General features: G+C 56.8%; 1 gene segment (V, D, J or C); it reads right to left on the reverse strand.

Annotated features, from left to right (window-relative positions):
* Positions 1-3512: 3512 nt before the first annotated feature.
* Positions 3513-6862, reverse strand: LOC128946281 (immunoglobulin heavy variable 3-23-like; the record flags this gene model as incomplete). The annotated part of the segment is given in 2 exon segments: positions 3513-3809; positions 6731-6862. Coding segments are annotated over 2 exon segments (429 nt in total), but the record flags the coding sequence as incomplete, so codon positions are not given.
* Between the last annotated feature and the right edge of the window lie 13945 nt (positions 6863-20807).

The following is a 20807-nucleotide window of genomic DNA, read 5'->3' on the forward strand; positions in this document are numbered from 1 at the left end:
TTTCGTGCAAACTTAATTGGGTTTGGGGCAGAACCAGTTTGGGGGTTTTGCCTCCGTGGTTGGCGTTGGTGGAACTGGGGGAGATCTGGGACCAAGGGTGAAGAATGGAGTCAAGGGCTGAGATTTGGGGGAAGGGTCCGGGGACTGGGGACAGGAGGGGACCCAGTCAAGGGGAAGGGGCCAAGGGCAGAGACATCATTACCCCAACTGCCACCAAAACCCTTGGCACAGAAATAGGATCCAGAATCCTCGTCCTTGAGGTTATTCATGGTCAGCGTCACCGAGCTCTGCCTGCTGCCCCTGGAGATCGTGAACCGGCCCTTGACTGAACCCGCGTACTCGGTGTAACCACGACTGTTGATCCCCGCGAGCCACTGCAGGCCCTGTCCGGGTCTCTGGGGGATCCAGAACATTCCAAAACTCCCAAAATCGAACCCGCACCCTCAGCTCAGCAACGTCAGGGACCCCCCGGGGAGCTGGAGGTCCCCCCCGCACTCCAGCAGGGTCACGGCCGCCCGGAGCCCTGCGGGACAAAGGGGAGATGATTAAAAATGAGAAATATGATTGGTCTAGAAGGGGAAAAGGTGCATGCTCCAGAAAAAAGGGGCAGGGCCCACCTGGGAGGGCCAGCAGGGGCAGCAGGACCTGGAGCCAGGGGGAGCTCAGGGCCAAGGACGGGATGTGCCGGGGTTGGGTCCCGGGGGGTTTGGCATCCTTAACAGGGTATTGCCTTTGAAATCAATGTGGAACCCTGAGGAGAAGGTGTCCAATTAATTAATGAGAATATTGAGTTTAATTCCAACTTTTGAGGAACCTCAAGATACCCATAAATCTGGGGGAGATTTGGGACCGAACCAGTGGAGTTATGAGTGAAATTGGTGAGGATTTGGAGATGGGCTCCGGGTGCCCGTGACCCTGCTGGAGTGCGGGGGGGACCTCCAGCCCCCCGGGGGGTCCCTGCGCCTCCTCTGCCGAGGGTCCGGGTTCGATTTTGCGAGTTACCCCATGATCTGGATCTGCCAGAGACCTGGGCAGGGGCTGGAATACGTTGCGGGGATCTGGAGCAGTGGTGCTTACACCTACTACAGTCCATCGGTCAAGGGCCGGTTCAGGATCTCCAGGGACAACGGGCAGAGCTCGGTGACGCTGACCATGAACAACCTCAAGGACGAGGATTCCGGATCCTATTTCTATGCCAGGGGTGCTGATGATAATGGTGCTGTTAATGATGCCTATGGCATTGATGCCTCGCAATGGCCTTGTCCGCTCCTGTCCCCATTCCCCAGCCGCTTCCCCAGTCCCCAGCCCCGAACCCCATTCCTGTCCCTGTGTCCCAGCTCTGAGCTGGCTCTGCCCCACATTCTCAGCTCTTGGCCCCAAACCTCAGCTCTGGGCTCCAAGTCTCAGTCTAGGTCTCCAAACCTGGGTACAAATGGTCGAGATTTGGGGAAAATGGGCCATATTTGGTGTGTGTCTGTGACTCAGGTCCACCACTGAAATTTTTGGGCAGAATGGGTCCAGTCTGGGGGCAATGGTTGGGATTGGAGGGCTGAGGCCGAGCTCAGGGTGAAACCGGCCCTGATTTGGGGCCAGGAACTGAGATTTGGGGCCAGAGCAGGGCAAGGTTGGGAAAAAGGTACAGGAGTGGGGTCAGGAGTGGGAGTGTGGGGGAAGAGTCTGGGGAATGGGGACAGGAGGGACACAGGAATGGGGCTGAAACGTCAAACATCAGAAGCATAAGGAGCAGCAATAGAACCCGTGCGTTTGGCAAAGAAATAGGATCCGGAATCCTCGTCCTTGAGGCTGTTCAAGGTCAGCGTCACCGAGCTCTGCCCGTTGTCCCTGGAGATCGTGAACCAGCCCTTGACTGATGGCGCGTAGTCGGTGCTGCCACCATCGTTGCTGATCCCCGCCAGCCACTCCAGCCCCTTCCCGGGTCTCCACTCTGTACCCAAAACTTTGTATTAAAAAGGGTAATTTCAGACCAAGGGTCAAGGTATGGGTAAACTTTGTGGCAAGAAGAGGAGAATTTGGGGAAGAACCACTCTAAGGTTCGGACAGAGTCAGGAATAGGCAAAAGTGTTTGGGTTTTGGGCAAGGGTCTTGGATTTGGGAGCCGGTCGGGACACGGCCACGGGGTCCGGATCAAAACCATCAACACCAGCACCAGTACCCCAATTGTTATAAGCAGATTTCCCCCAGAAATACGATCCAGAATCCTCATCCTTGAGGTTGTTCATGGTTAGCGTCACCGAGCTCTGCCCTTTGTCCCTGGAGATCCTGAACTGGGCCTTGACCGATGGCGCGTAACTGGTACTGAAACCATCTTTCTTGATCGCTCCAATGTATTCCAGCCCCTGCCTGGGTGTCTGGCATCCCCAGCACAGGGTGGAACCCTCGAAATGGAACCCAGACCCTCGACAGAGGAGGCGCAGGGAACCCCCGGGGGGCTGGAGGTCCCCCCCACGCTCCAGCAGGGTCACGGCCGCCCGGAGCCCTGCGGGACAAAGGGGAGATTGGGATGAGGGGATGCAAAAGTCAGGCAGAGGTGTCCAAATAATAAATGTGTGGATTGGGGCTAATTGCACGGTTTAAGGCACTTTACCATTCAGGATACATCTGTTGGATCTTTGGGGATAAACAAAGGGAATTGGGGGCAAAACCAGTGAAAGTTTTGGGATGGGTGAGTGGCCGTGATCCTGCTGGAGTGCAGGGGGGACCTCCAGCCCCCCGGGGGGTCCTTGCGCCTCCTCTGCCGAGGGTCCAGGTTCAATTTTGGGAGTTTTGGAATGTTCTGGATCCATCAGAGACCGGGCAGGGGCTGGAGTGGGTCGCAGGGATCTACAGCAGTGGTGGTTACACCGAGTACACGGGTTCAGTCAAGGGCCGGTTCAGGATCTCCAGGGACAAGGGGCAGAGCTTGGTGATGCTGACCATGAACAACCTCAAGGACGAGGATTCCGGATCCTATTTCTGTGCCAAGGCTGCTGGTGCCAGGTGGGGTAATGATATCTCATCTCTTGGCCTCTTCCCCTTGACTGGGTCCCCTCCTGTCCCCAAATCCCAGGCCCTTCCCAAAACTCTCAGTCCTTGACCACATTCTTGACCCTTTGCCACAGATCTCCCCCAGTTCTAAGACCACCAACTAGGAAGCAAAAATGCCCGATTGGGTTCTGCCCAAAATTTCCACTTGTGCTCCCTGCAGCAGCAGCCGCTGACATGAATCCTCAACCTTTATCCCCAAATCGGGACCCTGGGCCCCAAACCCCAACCTTCAGAGCAAAGTTTGGGGCACAAAGTGGAGACTTGGGGTCAGGAATTGTGGTTTGGGGTCAGCGGGTGAGAACTGGGGCCGAGGCAGAGCAAGGTTGGGATCAATGGTCAAGGGCTGAGTGTGGGCTGGGGGTTTAGGGGAAGGGTCTGGGCAATAGGGACAGGGAGGGGGACACGGGGATGGGGAGAGCTTGGGCATTGTCAATAAAACCACCACCACCACCATCACCATCATCAGATTTGGCGCAGAAATAGGATCCGGAATCCTCGTCCTTGAGGTTTTTCATGGTCAGCGTCACCGAGCTCTTCCCGTTGTCCCTGGAGATCCTGAACCGGCCCTTGACCAATGGCGCGTACTCGGTGCAAGAACCACGGCGGCTGATCCCCGCGACCCACTCCAGCCCCTGCCCGGGTCTCTGGAGGACCCAGTTCATGGCGAAACTCCCAAAATCAAACCCGCCCCCTCGGCAGAGGAGGCGCAGGGACCCACCGGGGGGCTGGAGGTCCCCCCCACACTCCAGCAGGGTCACGGCCGCCCGCAGCCCTGCGGGACAAAGGGGAGATGATGGAAACAAGGAATCGGATTGGTCCAGAAGGGGAAAATGACCTCCAGCCCCCCGGGGGCTCCCTGCGCCTCCTCTGCCGAGGGTCCGGGTTCAGTTTTGGCAGTTTTGGGATGGGCTGGGTGTGCCAGAGACCCGGGAAGACCCTTGAATACATTGCAGCTATCAGCAACAGTGGCAGCACCTGGTACGGGCCATCGTTCAAGGGCCGAGTCACGATCTCCAGCACTAGGAACACAACCAGAGCACGAAGCTTTCCCACAGAAATAGGATCCGGAATCCTCGTCCTTGAGGTTGTTCATGGTCAGCGTCAGCGAGCTCTGCCCGTTGTCCCTGGAGATCCTGAACCAGCCCTTGAGCGATGGATTTTAGTAGGTGTGCCACCACTGCTGTAGATCCCTGCGACATATTCCAAACCCTGCCCAGGTCTCTGGCGGATCCAGTACATTTCATAATCCCCAAAATTGAACCCGGACCCTCGGCACAGCAACATCAGGGACCCCCCAGGGGGCTGGAGGTTTCCCCCGGACTCCAGCAGGGTCACGGCCGCCCGGAGCCCTGCGGGAAAAAGGGGATGAGAAACCTGAATGGCTATGGGGTCAAAGCGGGTGTGGCCTGCTGGAAAATGGGATGTGACCCACCTGGGATGAGGATGATGAACTCCAAGGGTCACAGTTTTGGGCCACGAGTCAGGATTTTGGTCAAGGGTTGAGCTTTGTCCTCATCCCCATCTCCCCTTTGTCCCACAGGGCTCCGGGTGGCCGTGACCCTGCTGGAGTGCGGAGGGGAAACTCCAGTCCCCCAGGGGGTCCATGCGCCTCCTCTGCCGAGGGTCTGTGTTCAGTTTTGGCAGTTTTGCCATGGGCTGGTATTGACAGAGACCCGGGCAGGGGCTGGAGTACGTTGCAGATATCAGTAATGGTGGTGGCAGCACCTGGTACACGCCGTCAGTCAAGGGCCGGGTCACCATCTCCAGGGACAATGGGCAGAGCTCAGTGACGCTGACCATAAACAACCTCAAGGACGAGGATTCTGGATCCTATTTCTGTGCCAAACTCCTGGTACTGGTTGTGCTGGTGCTAATTATATTTAGAATGCCGGTGATGGCCCCATCACCTGACACTGGGCTCACAGACATCCCAAAGCTCCTACTTTCTGCCATCAAATCTTTGCCCTTGTCTCCAAACCTTGACAGTTTTCCCCCAATCTCCACCATCATTGCCTCTCCTTTAACATTTCTCTTGCAGCTTTAGGCATTTGACCCAAATCTCAACTGTTCATGCCTAAAACTCTGCCCTTTATGCCCCAGATCTCAGCGGGGTTCACTTGTGACCATGGGCCCCAAACTCAGCTGGTTCTGCCCCAAATCTCAGCTCCTGGACCCAAAACTCAACTCTTGGCTCCAAGGCTCAACCAAGGTCCCCTAATCTGGGTGCAAATGCTTGAGATTGGGGAAAAACGGGCCAGATTTGGGTCTGTGGGGGGCAACAATATGGTCAAGGGCTGGAGGGAAGGACCAGGGAAAAGGGGACAGGTAGGGACACAGGAATGGGGACGGGACCAAAATTAGAACCAGCAGCATGAGCCTCCCAACCCCAACAATCATAGGCGTTTTTGGCACAGAAATAAGATGCGGAATCCTCGTCCTAGTGGTTGTTCATGGTCAGCGTCACTAAACTCTGCCCGTTGTCCCTGGAGATCGTGACCTGGTCCCTGAACAATGGCACATAGTAGGTGCTGCCATCACTTTGGATCCATCCGATGTGTTCCAGGCCCTGCCCGGGTCTCTGTCGATACCAGCCCAACCCAAAACTGCCAAAACTGAACCCGGAACCTCGGTAGAGGAGGCGCAGGGACCCCCCGGGGGGCTGGAGGTCCCCCCCGCACTCCAGCAGGGTCACGGCCGCCTGGAGCCCTGCAGGACAAAGGGGAGATGGGGATGAGGCCAAAGCTCAACCCTTGACCCAAATCCAGACTCTTGGCCCCAAAATGGGGCACTTGGAGGTCATCATCCTCCACCCAGGTGGGTCCTGCCCCTTTTTCCAGCTGGCCACCCCAGCTTTGAGGCCCTTAACAAATTAGGTTTCTCATCCCCATCTCCCCTTTGTCCCGCAGGGCTCCGGGCGGCCGTGACCCTGATGGAGTGCAGGGGGGACCTCCAGCCCCCCGGGAGGTCCCTGCGCCTCCTCTGCCGAGCGTCCGGGTTCAGTTTTGGAAATGTCGACATGAGCTGGGCGCGCCAGAGACCTGGGCAGGGGCTGGAATGGGTTGGAGCGGTCAACAAGGGTGGATCCAGCACCTTCTATGCGCCATCATTCAAGGGCCGGGTCACGATCTCCAGGGACAACGGGCAGAGCTCGGTGATGCTGACCATGAACAACCTCAAGGACGAGGATTCCGGATCCTATTTCTGTGGTAAACATGCTTCTGGGAGTTCGGGTACACTTACTGAGTTTGGTGTTGGTGATATTGACCCTGATCTCATCTCTGTGTCCCCACCCTATCCCCAAACCCCAATCCCGGACCCTGTGTCCCAATCCTGGAGTGGCTCTGGCAAAAATTCTCACACTGATTATGGCTACAAAGTTCACCCAAACCTTAAAACTTGGTCTGAAATATCCGCATTCAGTATAAAGTTTTTGGGCACACAGAGGAGATTCGAAGTCTGGAGGTATGCTTGGGGGTCAGCAGATGAGAACTGGGGTCAAGGCAGAGCAAGTTTGGGATCACTGGTCAGGGGCTGGGGATGGGTGGAGACTTCAGCAAGGGGGTAGGGCTGCTCTGTTGTCATTGTCACCATTGCCAGCACTGTTACGCCAACTGCCATCAGTAGATCTGGCACAGAAATAGGATCCGGAATCCTCGTCCTTGAGGTTGTTCATGGTCAGCGTCACCGAGTTCTGCCCGGTGTCCTTGGACATCGTGAACCGGCCCTTGACCGAATCCGCGTAGCTGGTGCTGCCAGTGGTGCTGATATCTGCAATGAACTCCAGCGCCTGCCCGGGTCTCTGGCGGATCCAGGCCATTACAATAATCCCAAAATCGATCCCGGGCGCTCAGCAGAGGAGGCGCATGGATCCCCCGGGGGACTGGAGGTCCCCCCCACACCCCAGCAGGGTCACGGCCGCCCGGAGCCCTGCGGGATAAAGGGGAGATGGGGAGGAGGCCAAAGCTCAACCCTTGACCCAAATCCTGACTCTGGACCCCAAATTGGGACCCTTGGAGTTCATCATCCTCCTCCCAGGTGGGTCCCGTCCCTTTTTACAGCTGACACATCCACCCATTCATGCCCACAGCTAATCAGTTTTCCGTCCCCATCTCCCCATTTTCCTGCAGGGCTCTGGGCGGCCGTGACCCTGCTGGAGTGCGGGGGGGACCTCCAGCCCCCCGGGGGTTCCCTGCGCCTCCTCTGCCAAGGGTCCGGGATCAGTTTTGGCAGTGTCACCATGCACTGGGTGCGCCAGAGACCCGGGCAGGGTCTGGAGTGGCTCGCAGGGATCTACAGCAGTGGCAGCGCCTACTATGTGGATTCAGTCAAAGGCCGGTTCAAGGATCTCCAGGGACAACGGGCAGAGCTCGGTGACGCTGGCCATGAAAAACCTCAAGGACGAGGATTCCGGATTCTATTTCTGTGCAAAAAATATTGATAATAGTTGTTGCAGTGCTGGTGCTCCTCTTGATCCATCTGATCCCATCATTGGGTCCCCCCCTGTCCCCATTTCCCCGACTCTTCCTCCATTCCTGTCCCCCTGTCCCAGCTCTGACCTGGTTCTGCCCCAATCTCAGCTCTTGGCCCCAAACCTCAGCTCCTGGCTCCAAGTCTCAACCAACGTCCACAAACCTGGGTGCAAATGGTCGAGATTTGGGGAAAATGGGCCAGATCTGGGTCTGTGGCTGTGACTCACTTCCACCACTGAAATTTTGGGGCAGAACGGGTCCAGTTGGCAGAAATGGTTGGGATTTGTGGGACGAGGCTGAGGTCAGGGTGAAACCGGCCCTGATTTTGGGCCAGAGCTGAGATTTGGGGACAGAGCAGGGCAGCCTTGGGACAAAAGGTCAGGAATGTGGTCAGGGGTTCTAGGGAAGTGTCTGGGAAATGGGGACAGGAACGAGGCTGAAAGGAAAACCAGCAGCAGCATTCCAACCACCAGTGCGTTGTTCTTTGGGACAGAAATAAACGGCGGAATCCTCATGCTTGAGGTTGTTCATGGTCAGCGTCACCGAGCTCTGCCCGTTGTCCCTGGAGATCCTGACGTGATCCTTGAACGACGGCCGAGGTTGGTGCCGGAACCATTGCTGCTGATGCTCCCGACCCACTCCAGCCCCTGCCCGGGTCTCTGGAGGACCCGTTGCAGGGCAACACTCCTGAAACTGAACCCGGACCCTCGGCTGAGGAGGCGCAGGGACCCCCCAGGGGGCTGGAGGTGCCCCCTGTACTCCAGCAGGGTCACGGCCGCCCGGAGCCCTGCGGGACAAGGGGGAGATGGGGATGGGAAGCTTGAGTGGTCGAGAGCCTAAAAGCACGTGTGGCCAGCTTGAAAAAGGGGCAGGACCCACCTGGGAGGAGGATGATGAACTTCAAGGGACCCAATGTGGGGCCAAGAGTCAGGAGTTGGGTCAAAGGTTGAGCTTTTCCATCCCCTTTGTCCCGCAGGGCTCCGGGCAGCTGTGACCCTGCTGGAGTGCGCGGGGGACCTCCAGCCCCCCGGGCGGTCTCTGCGCCTCCTCTGCCGAGGGTCCGGGTTTGATTTCAGCAGTTTTGGGATGGGCTGGGTCCGCCAGAGACCCGGGCAGGGTTTGGAGGTCGTAGCACAGATCAACACTGTTGGCACCACCCACTATGGACATTCGGTCCAGGGCCGGTTCAGGATCTCCAGGGACAATGGGCAGAGCTCGGTGACGCTGACCATGAACAACCTCAAGGACGAGGATTCCGGTTCCTATTTCTGTGCCAAGGATTCCTATGGTGGCTGGAATGCTGCCCATACCATTGGTTTGACTCCGGTGGTTGTGTTGGTGTTTGGGGTTTCAGCCCGGTCCCTGTCCCAAGCTGTCCCCAGACCCTTCCCCCAAACCCCGCTGACCCACCCCTGACCCTTTGTCCCAGCCCTGCCCCTTTTGCCCCAACGCTGCCCATTGGCCCCAAACCCTGCCCTGGGTCTGGCCCCAAACTCAACTCCTGGCCCCAAATCTCCCCCTCGTTCCCCAAAAGTGCCCAAAGGGCCGAGATATGGGGACAACGGGTGAGGTTTGGGTCAGCGGCTTTGGCTGGGAGCCCAGAGTGGGGATTTGGGGCAGAATCGGGCAAGTTTTGGTGCCGAAGCAGGTGGGTTTGTGGCAGAACCAGTTTGGGGGTTTAGGGTCTTTGGTGGAAATGGGGAAGATCTGGGCAAATGGGCCAAGAATGGGGTCAAGGGCTCAGATTTGGGTAAAGGTTCTGAGATCTGGGGACAGGAGAGGCTCAGGCAAGGGCGCTGCCACCACCGGCAGGATCAACGTAAGTAGCATCAGCAGTCCAACCACCTCCAGCTGCTTTGGCGCAGAAAAAGGAACCGGAATCCTCGTCCTTGAGGTTGTTCATGGTCAGCGTCACCGAGCTGTGCCCGTTGTCCCTGGAGATAATGAACCGGCCCTTGACCGATGGCGCATACCCGGTGCTGGAACCATCGCTCCTGATCCACGCGACGAATTCCAGCGCCTGCCCGGGTCTATGTCGGACCCAGTTCATGGCAAACCTGCCGAAACTGAACCCGGACCCTCGCCAGAAGAGGTGCAGGGAACGCCCGGGGGGCTGGAGGTCCCCCCCACACTCCAGCAGGGTCATGGCCGCCCGGAGCCCTGCAGGAAAATGGGGAGATTGGGATGAATGAAAACATCCACCCCAATGTTGATTCTTGCATGCAGATCCTGATGTCCCAAAAATTGGGACCCTTGGACCTCACCATCTTCCTCCTGCAACTCCTGCCAGTCATCCCGGGTGGATCCTACACCCTTTTTCTGGAATGGCAGCACCAACTTTGACCACACAGCTCATCCATCCCCTCATCCCCATCTCCCCTTTGTCCCGCAGGACTCCGGGCAGCCGTGATCCTGCTGGAGTGCGGGGGGAACCTCCAGCCCCCCGGGGGTTCCCTGCGCCTCCTCTGCCGAGGGTCCGGGTTCAGTTTCGGCAATTTTGCCATGAACTGGGTGCGCCAGAGACACGGGCAGGGGCTGGAATTCATGGCGTACATAAACATTGGTGGAGCCACTTACTACGCGCCATCGGTCAAGGGCCGGTTCACGATCTCCCAGGACAACGGGCACAGCTCGGTGACATTAACCATGAATAACCTCAAGGTCAAGGATTCGGATCCTATTTCTGTGCCAGGGCTGCTGATGTTTATGGTGCTGCTGCTAAAGGTGACGATGCCCCTGATGGTCTCACGCTCCTGCCTTTCATCCCACTCCCATCATTGAGTCCCCAGAGTTCTGCTTTTCATCCCAAACCTCACCCATTTACGCAGCCCTTGACCCTGTGTCTCCACTTGCCCCAATGGTCAGCACTGACCCCAAACCCTCCCTTGCTCCTGCCCCAAAACTCAACCATTGGCCCCAAACCTTCACCCCTGGGGTCCAGTTCAGGCCTGCTCCAACCAGGTCTTGGGAGTTGGGGGAGATTTGGGTGGAATGGGAAAAACTGGGAGAAATTTGGGAGTTGGGGCAGCAGGGGCGGAGTTTGGGGTAAAATGGCCGAGATTTGATGAAAAGGGCTGAGATTTGGTGGAGAGATCAGAGGACTATGGGATATTTGGGAACAAAGTGGAGGGATTTGGGACCAAGGCCAGAACCAGCAATAAATGCCACACCAACAGTACCATCACTATTGGCACAGCCACCATCAACGCATTTGGCACAGAAATAGGATCCGGAATCCTCGTCCTTGAGGTTGTTCATGGTCAGGGTCACCGAGCTCTGCCCGTTGTCCTGGGAGATCCTGAACCAGCCCTTGACCGATGGCACGTAGGCGATGCTGCCACCGTTGTCCTTGATCCCTGCAACGAATTCCAGGCCCTGCCCGGCTCTCTGGCGCACCCAGAACATGGAGAAACCCCCAAAATGTAACCCGGACCCTCAGCAGAGGAGGCACAGGGACCCCCCGGGGGGCTGGAGGTGCCCCCCGCACTCCAGCAGGGTCACGGCCGCCCGGAGCCCTGCGGGACAAAGGGGAGGTGGGCACCAGGCCCAGCTGTGCCATTCTCATTCCCAGCACAGAGTCAGACACCATTCCCTCTCTCTCTCTGTCTCTCTCTCTCTCTCCCTCTCTCTCTCTGTCTCTCTCTTTCTGTCACAGGATTTTTCCTTGAGCAGCACAGGAGAAGAAGAAGAGGAAACAATTCCCATCTCTCCTCGCTGCTCCTGCTGTTTCTGCACGTCTGGAATGTGTCTGGGGGATTGTTCCCCTCCAGGGATACATCATTTGGGTTTTGCTGCAGATTGTTTTCTTTCCTTGGCCAATGGGCTCCACGCCGTGACCTGGCTCTTTCAGACTCTCACGGGGATTCTTTAGGATTTTTTCGTGTCTTTTGTATGGAATTCTTTTAGTATATCTTTAGTATAGATGTAATATAGCATTAATGAGATATAATATAGTATTAATGAGATATAATATAGAATTAATGAGATATAGTATTAATGAGATATAATATATTAATAATGAGATGTAATATAGTAATAATGAGATATAACATTGTATTAATGCAATAAAATATAATATTAATGTAATACAGTAGAGATTTAATAGAGCAATTGTTCAGCATTCTGCATAATGGAGTCAGATGCCGGGACCCTGCTGGAGTGCGGGGGGGACCTCCAGCCCCCCACAGGGTCCCTGCGCCTCCTCTGCCGAGGGTCCGGGTTTGATTTTGGGAGTTTTTCCATGTAATGGGCCCGACAGAGACCCGGGCAGGGGCTGCAGTGGGTCGCGGGGATCAGGAACGATGGTGCTGACACCGCACCGCCTACGCGGATTCAGTCAAGGGCCGGTTCACGATCTCCAGGGACAATGGGCAGAGCTCGGTGATGCTTACCATGAACAACCTCAAGGACGAGGATTCCGAATCCTATTTCTGTGCCAAATCTTCTGCTGCTGGCAATTGGGGCGATGCTGCTGCATATCCTGAAGACACCAGTTGTGGATCCACCCTCGTCCCCATGTCCCCCCCGTTTCGGGTCCCCAGACCCTTCCCCCAAAACTCACCCTTTGACCCTTGGTCCCAAATCTCCCCCATTTGCCCCAAAGGTCAGCACTGACTCCAAACCCTCCCCTGCTCCTACCCCAAATCTCAACCATGGGCCCCAAACCTTAATCCCTGGCCTCCAGTTCAAGCCTCCTCCAATCAGGTCTTGGGAGCTGGGGGAGATTTGGGTGGAATGGGCAAAACTGGGAGAAAGTCGGAAATTGGGGCAAAGATGGTGGACGCTGGGGGAGAAGGTCAAGAATGGGGTCAAGGGTTGAGATTTATGACAGGATTTGGGGATTTTTGGAGATTTGGGGAGACAGGGATGGGGGTTTGGGGCCACCACCAGCGTCGTCGCCATGTCTAGAGCTTCCAGAGAGGATTCCAGCCCAGCCCCAAGAAGCAGCCCCAGACACCGTGGCCACTGAGGGAGAAGTGAAGCCCCAGGTGGGAGCGTGGTGGGGAGGGAGGGAGGAGAAGACGCCGCGATTTTGGGGCTCTGCAGCCTCCCCCCACTTCTTCCCTGGCAGCTGCCGGGGCCCGGCCGGGGCAGGAAAGGAAACAGAAAGTTCCTGGTTTTGGTCATGGTGAACATCTGTGTTTGGCAGAGGGCAGCTCAGCCTCGGGGCGCTGCGGCAGAGCGCCGGCTGCACAAAAAGCTTTGTGTGCAAAGGGCCCTGGAGCGATCCCCGTTCATGCACTGGGATGGAGGGGAAGGGCCAGACTGGGGAGAAATGGGGAAAACTGGGGGAAATTGGGGAACTGACGGTGGAGTTTGGGGAAATGGTCAAGATTTGAGAAACAGTGGTGGGGATTTGGGGAAAGGATCAGAGAATTCTGAGATATTTGCGAAGAGAGAGGAGAGGGCTTGGGACCACAACCACCATCAACACCATAAGCAGCACCACCACCACCACAACTACTACTGTAACATTTGGCACAGAAATAGGAGATGGGGATGAGGCCAAAGCTCAACCCTTGACTCAAATCCTGACCCTTGGCCCCAAACTGTGAACCATGGACCATCCCATCCTGGTTGTTTTGCTCCTGCTGCCTCTCCCAGTTTGGTCCCACATACTTTTTCTGGCATGGCCATGTTACTTCGGCACCACAGCCAATCAGGTTTCCCATCCACATCTCCCCTTTGTCCCGCATGGCTCCGGGCGGCCGTGACCCTGCTGGAGTGCGGGGGGGACCTCCAGCCCCCCGGCGGGTCCCTGCGCCTTCTCTGCCGAGGGTCCGAGTTCAGTTTCGGGAATTTTGGGATGGGATGGATGCGCCAGAGACCCAGGCAGGGGCTGGAATGGCTCGCAGGGATTCATAACGATGGAGACACCTACTTCACGTCATCGGTCAAGGGCCGGTTCAGGGTCTCCAGGGACAATGGGCAGAGCTCGGTGACGCTGACCATGAACAACCTCAAGGATGAGGTTTCTGCCACCTATTTCTGTGCCAAATCTTCTGATACTGGCGCTGCTCTTATTGCTTTTATTGGTGTTAGTGTTGGTGTTTGGGGTTTCAGTGCCGTCCCTGTCCCCCAGCTGCCCCCAGACCCTTCCCAATCCCCCCTGTCCCAACCCTGACCCTTTGTCCCAGCCCCGCCCCCTTTGCCCCAATGCTGCCCCTTGGTCCCAAACCCTGACCTGGGTCTGGCCCCAAACTCAACTCTTGGCCCCAATTCTCCCCCTCGTGCCCCAAAAGTGCCCCAAGGGTCGAGATTTGCATTCAAATTGGGCAAATTTTGGCACCAACTCAGTTGGGTTTTGGGCAGAACCAGTCCGGGTTTGTCGTCTTTGGTCACCATGGGTGGAAATGGGGCAGATCTGGGACAAAGGGTCAGATGATGGGACTGGGGTGTGGGGGAAGAGTCTGGGGCTTTGGGGACAGGTAGGGACACTGAGAGGGCGATGGATCCACCAATGGTGCATTTACCAATAGCAGGAGGGCCCCAATTATCAGCAAAAGCACGCTTGGCGCAGAAATAGGATCCGGAATCCTCGTCCTTGAGGTTGTTCATGGTCAGCGTCACCGAGCTCTGCCCGTTGTCCCTGGAGATCATGACCCCGCCCTTGACTGAATTCACGTAGCCGATGCAGGAACCATCGTTCCTGATCCCTGCGACCCATTACAGCCCCTGCTCGGGTCTCTGGCGGACCCAGAATATGGCAAAACTGCTAAAACTGAACCCGGACCCTCGGCAGAGGAGGCGCAGGGATCCCCCGGGGGGCTGGAGGTCGCCCCCGCACTGCAGCAGGGTCACGGCCGCCCGGAGCCCTGCGGGACAAAGGGGAGATGGGGACGAAAAACCTTATGGGTCGAGGGCCTGAAAGCAGGCTCGGCAACCTGGAAAAAGAGGGAGGACTCACCAGGGAGGAGCATGACGAACTCCAAGGGTCCCAATTTGGGGCCAAGGGTCAGGATTTGGGTCAAGGGTTGAGTGTTGCCCTCATCCTCATTTCCCCTTTGTCCCGCAGGGCTCCGGGCAGCCGTGACCCTGCTGGAGTGCGGGGGGCATGTCCAGCCCCCCGGGGGGTCCCTGCGCCTCCTTTGCCGAGGGGCCGGGTCAGTCTTGGGGTGTTGCAATGGGATGGATGCGCCAGAGACCCGGGCAGGGGCTGGAATTCATCGCCAGTATCAGCTACAATGCTCATAGCACCAGCTACGCGCCGTCGGTCAAGGGCCGGTTCAGGATCTCCAGGGACAACGGGCAGAGCTCGGTGACGCTGACCATGAACAACCTCAAGGACGAGGATTCCAGATCCTATTTCTGTGCCAAGGGTGCTGCTGGCTGTGCTGGTTATACTGGTGCCTATTGTATTGACCCCGCACCCATTGCTATGCCCCCCCTGTCCCCATCCCCCAGACACCTCCCCCAGTTCCCAGCCCCTGACCGCATTCTTGTCCCCGTGTCCCAGACCTGAACTGGCTCTGTCCCAAATCTCCCCAATTCTCCCCAAAACTCCCAACTCTTGGCCCCACCCCTTCACCCTTGGTGCCAATTTTTGTGCTGAACCCTCAAGATTTAATGCCCCTAGCTTGGGTTTGGGGCCAGGGGTGCACATTTGGGGCAGCCCCAGAGGGATTTTCAGGCCAATGATGACAAGGGTCAAGGGCTGAGGTTTACGGGAAGGGTCTGGGTTTGAGGACAGGGGGGACTCCACCTGGGGGCAGGGCCAAAACCACCATGACCAACATCACCACCGTCAAAATCCTCACCAGCAGCCGGAGCAAAACAATCATCCCAATTTTTGGCACAGAAATAAAGAGCGGAATCCTCAACCTTGAGGCTGGTCATGGTCAGCATCATCAGACTCTGCCCATTGTCCCTGGCGATCATGAACCGGCCCTTGACCGATGGCGTGTACCAGGTGCTGCCACCGCTGCAGATGTAGGCGACGACCTCCAGCCCCTGCCCGGGTCTCTGACGGACCCAGCTCATTGCAACACCCCCGAAACTGAACCCGGACCCGCGGCACAGCAACGTCAGGGACCCCCCGGGGGGCTGGAGGTCCCACCCGCACTCTAGTAGGGTCACACCACCCGGAGCCCTGCGGGACAAAGGGCAGATGGGGATGGGGCGATGCAAAACTCAGGTAGAGCTGTCCAATTAATTAATGGGTGGACTGGGGCTCATTGCAGGGTTGAAGGCACTTTACAATACTGGAAATCTCTGTTGGAGATATGAGGCCAGACAAAGGGAGTTTGGGGCAAAACCAGTGAAGGTTTGGGGATGGGGGAGCGGCCGTGACAGAGCTGGAGTCCAGGGGGAACCTCCAGCCCCCCGGGGGGTCTCTGCGCCTCCTCTGCCGAGGGTCCGGGTTCGATTTTGGGAATTTAGGGATGCAGTGGTTGCGTGAGAGACCCGGGCAGGCGACCGAGTGGCTCGGGGGGACAAAGAACGATGGTTCCAGCACCGGCTATGCACCCTCAGTCAAGGGCCGGTTCAGTATCTCCAGGGACAACGGGCAGAGCTCGGTGACGCTGACCATGAACAACCTCAAGGACAAGGATTCTGCCACCTATTTCTGTGCCAAATCTGTTAATGTTTGGTATGATCCTGCTGTTGTTGTTTATAGATGTGACTGTGCCCCCAATCCCAGTGTCCCCCCCTGTCCCCATTGCCCAGACCCTTCCCCCAAAACCCCAGCCCACACCCAGCCCTTGACCATTGATCCCAACCTTGCTCTGCCTTGACCCCAATTCTCACCTGCTGACCCCAAACCACAACTCCTGACCCCAAATCTCCACTTTGTGCCCCAAAACATGATTCTGAAACTGGATACTTCTGGTCAAGGATTAAGATTTCAGTCAACTTTGTGGTCGAGAGTGGAGAATATGGGGCAAGCCAGGGCAGGGTAGGGAGATGGGGTCAGGAATGGGGTCAGGGGCAGAGTTTGGGAGAAGGGTCTGGGGAACTGGGACAGGTGGGGATAGAGCCATGGGGATGGGGTCAATACAATCAGCAGAAGCACCCCAAGTATTATAGGCAGATTTCCCGCAGAAATAGGATCCAGAATCCTCGTCCTTGAGGTTGTTCATGGTCAGCGTCACCGAGATCTGCTTGTTGTCCCTGGAGATCCTGAACCGGCCCTTGACCAATGGCGCGTAGAAGGTGTTGGCACCATAACTGCTGATCCCTGCGAGGCACTCCAGCACCTGCCCGGGGCTCTGGCGAAGCCAGAACAGGGAGAAACTGCCAAAAATGAACCCAGACCCTCGGCAGAGGAGGCGCAGGGACCCCCCCACACACTCCAGCAGGGTCACGGCCACCCGGAGCCCTGCGGGATAAAGGGGAGATGGGGATGAGGCCAAAGCTCAACCCTTGACCCACGTCCTGACTATCGGCCCAAACTGTGACCCTTGGAATTAATCATACTCCTCCCAGGTGGGTCCTGCCCCTTTTTACAGCTGGCTTTGCCCACTAGGAGGCTCTGGACCAATCAGGTTTCGCATCCCCATCTCCCCTTTGTCCCGCAGGGCTCCGGGCGGCCGTGACCCTTCTGGAGTTGTAGGGGGACATCCAGCCCCCCGGGGGGTCCCTGCGCCTCCTCTGCCGAGGGTCCGGGTTCAGTTTCAGCACTTTTGGCATGCAGTGGATCCGCCAGAGACCCGGGCAGGGCTTGGAGTGGCTCCTAGGGATCAGTGACAATGGTGGCACCACAAACTACGCGCCATCGGTCAAGGGCGGAGACACGATCTCCAGGGACAACGGGCAGAGCTCGGTGACGCTGACCATGAACAACCTCAAGGACGAGGATTCCGGATCCTATTTCTGTGCCAAACGTGACAATGGTTATGCTGGTGGTAATGCTGCTGCTGTTTTTTCCTTCACTTCTGGTAGTGACCATGAGGGTCGTGAAATTTCTCCAATCCCAGCGATGCTTCCACCAAGTTTCAGCCCTTCTAAAACCTCGACCATTCTCCCCCAAACTTTAGCATTGTTGCCCCAACTCTGTACTTTCCTCCAATTTTGCCCATTTCTCCCTAATCTCTACTGAGTCCCAGGCCCTGATTGGAGGAGGCCTGAACTGGAGCCCAGGGGTGAAGGTTTGGGGCCAATGGTTAAGATTTGGGGCAGGACATGGGAAGGGTTTGGGGTCAGTGTTTACCATTGGGGCAAATGGGGGAAATTTTGGGACAAAGGGTCAAGGACTGAGGTTTGGGGGGAAGAGTCTGAGTTTGGGGACTGGGGGGGCTCAGACAGGGGTGATGCCAAAACTGGCATGGTCAATATAAGGAGCAGCAGCACCACCAGCAGCACCAGCATAAGCAGATTTGGCACAGAAATAAACGGCGGAATCCTCATCCTTGAGGTTGTTCATGGTCAGCGTCACCGAGCTCTGCCCATTGTCCCTGGAGATCCTGAACCAGCCCTGCACCGATGGCGTGTAGTAGGTGTAACCACCAGTGTTGCTGATGTAGGCGACGAATTCCAGCCCCTGCCCGGGTCTCTGGTGGGCCAATTCCATGTCAAAACTCCCGAAACTGAACCCAGACCCTCGGCAGAGGAGGTGCAGGGACCCCCCGGGGGGCTGGAGGTCCCCCCCGCACTCCAGCAGGGTCACAGCCGCCCGGAGCCCTGCAGGAAAAAGGCGAGATGGGGATGAGGCCAAAGCTCAACCCTTGACCCAAACCCTGACTCTTGGCCCCAAACTTGGACCCTTGGAGTTCATCATCCTCCTCCCAGGCAGGTCCTGCCCCTTCTTCCTGCTGGCCTTTCCCACTAGGAGGCCTTCGACCAATCAGGTTTCTCATCCCCATCTCCCCTTTGTCCCGCAGGGCTCCGGGCGGCCGTGACCCTGCTGCAGTGTGGGGGGGACCTCCAGCCCCCTGGGCAGTCCCTGACGTTGCTGTGCCGAGGGTCCGGGTTCGATTTTGGGAATTTTGGAATGCTCTGGATGCGCCAGAGACCTGGGCAGGGGCTGGAATGGGTCTCCGGTATCAGGAACGATGGTGCTGACACCGCCTATGCGCCGTCGGTGCAGGGTCGGTTCAGGATCTCTATGGACAACGGGCAGAGCTCGGTGACGCTGACCATGAACAACCTCAAGGATGAGGATTCCGGGTCCTATTTCTGTGCCAAATCTGCTGCTGCTTGGAATTGGGGCGATGCTGCTGCTTATTGTGACGACGCCAGTTGTGGATCCAGCCCCGTCCCCGAGTTCCCCCCAGTCCTTAACCCCAGACCCTTCCCCCAAACCTCACCCATTGTCCCAGCTTTTGACCCTTTGTCCCCATTTCCACCAATGGCCAGCACTGACCCCAAACCCTCACCTGCTCCTGCCCCAAAACTCAACCATTGGCCCCGAACCTTCATCCCTGGGCTCCTGTTCAGGCCTTTCTCTTCAAGAGTTCCCATTTCTGCCTGTGCCAGCTCAGCCAATGAGGACCCAGGGAGATGGGGAAGATTTGGCTGAAACGCCCATAACTGGGGGAAAGTCAACAGTTGGTGCAGCTGGTGCAGACTATGGGGAAAAATGGTAAAGATTTGAGGAGAAGATCTGTGATTTGGGGAAGGATCTGTGGGGATTGCAGACATTTGGTGACCACCAGGGGGGGTGGGACCACTGCTGGAATTGTCACTAAAGGCAGCAACACCACCACCAAAGCTACTAGTAGCTCATTTGGCATAGAAATAGGATCCGGAATCGTCGTCCTTGAGGTTGTTCACGGTCAGCTATTACAGCGACCTGATGAAGGTCTTCAGGGTGAGAGAAGTGGACGAGAATCTTGGTTCATGATTGGAAGGCTGGATTTATTGATATATGATATATAATACATTATATGATATATAATACATTATAACTATATTAAAAGGAATAAAGAGAGAAGTTGCAGAAGCTGCTAAGGTAAGAATAGCATAGGAAAGAAGAAAATAACAAAGTTCTGTGTCCAGCAGAAAGCAACGACAAACTCTCCCCTGAGTGGTAAGCAAATCGAAACACTCACAGAAGACCAATCACAGATGCTCCTGTTACATTCCACACCAGCATTATATATTGTTTACATTTTTCTTCTGGGGCCCCAGCTTCCTAAAAAAGAAAAAACCTAAAAGAAAGAATTTTATGAAAAAATCTCTGTGACAGGTCAGGAATGGGGTGAGGGGTTGGGGTCTGGGGGAAGGCTCTGGGGAATGGGGACAGGTGGGGACAGGGGGCAGGCAATGCCATCTAAACATTCAACAGAAGCAGGACCATCAATCCAACCACCATAAGCACATTTGGCACAGAAATAGGATCCGGAATCCTCGTCCTTGTGGTTGTTCATGGTCAGCGTCACCAAGCTCTGCCCGTTTTCCCTGGAGATCATGACCCGGCCTTTGAACGCGGGTGGGTACCAGTTGTATCCATCACTGTCTATCGCTGTGACCCACTCCAGCCCCTGCCCGGGTCTCTGGCGAACCCAGCCGAGCCTGAATTTCCCAAAGTCGAACCCGGACCCTCAGCAGAGGAGGCGCAGGGAACCCCCGAGGGGCTGGAGGTCCCCCCTGAACTCCAGCAGGGTCACGGCCGCCCGGAGCCCTGCGGGACAAAGGGCAGATGGGGATGAGGCCAAAGCTCAACCCTTGACCCAAATCCGGACCCTTGGCCCAAATTGGGACCTTTGGAGTTCATCATCCTCCTGCCAGGTGGGTCCTGTCCCATTTTTGAAGCATGCCATGCAAAGTTGGGAACTCTTTACCAATCAGGTTTCCCATCCCCATCTCCCTTTTGTCCCGCTGGGCTCCGGGCGGCCGTGACCCTGCTGGAGTGCGGGGGGGACCTCCGGCCCCCCGGGGGGTCTCTGCACCTCCTCTGACAAGGGTCTGGGTTCGATTTTGGCAGCTTTGGGATGGGCTGGGTTCGACAGATTCCTGAGAAGGGGCTGGAATCGGTGGCAAGGATCAGAAATGGCGGCAGCGCCTACTACGCGGATTCTGTCAAGGTTTGGTTCACGATCTCCAGGGACAACGGGCAGAGCTCAGTGACGCTGACCATGAACAACCTCAAGGACGAGGATTCCGGATCCTATTTCTGTGTGAAATCTTTTAATACTGCTACTTCTGCTGCTGCTTATGGTGACAGGGCTGGTGTTGGTCCTGTTCCCATGTCTTTGTCCCCACCTGTCCCCGTTCGCCAGACCCTTCCCTCCAACCCCTGATCCCACTCCTGACCCTTTGTCCCAAGCCTATTCTGCTCTGACTCCAAATCTCAGCTCCTGGCCCCAAATCAGGGCCGATTTCACCCTGAGCTCACTCTCGTCCCACAAATCC

Source organism: Melozone crissalis, unplaced genomic scaffold (genome assembly GCF_028551555.1).
Source record: "Melozone crissalis strain CALT ecotype California unplaced genomic scaffold, PUWL_Pcris_2 ptg000079l_1, whole genome shotgun sequence".
In the NCBI taxonomy this organism is placed as follows: domain Eukaryota; kingdom Metazoa; phylum Chordata; class Aves; order Passeriformes; family Passerellidae; genus Melozone; species Melozone crissalis.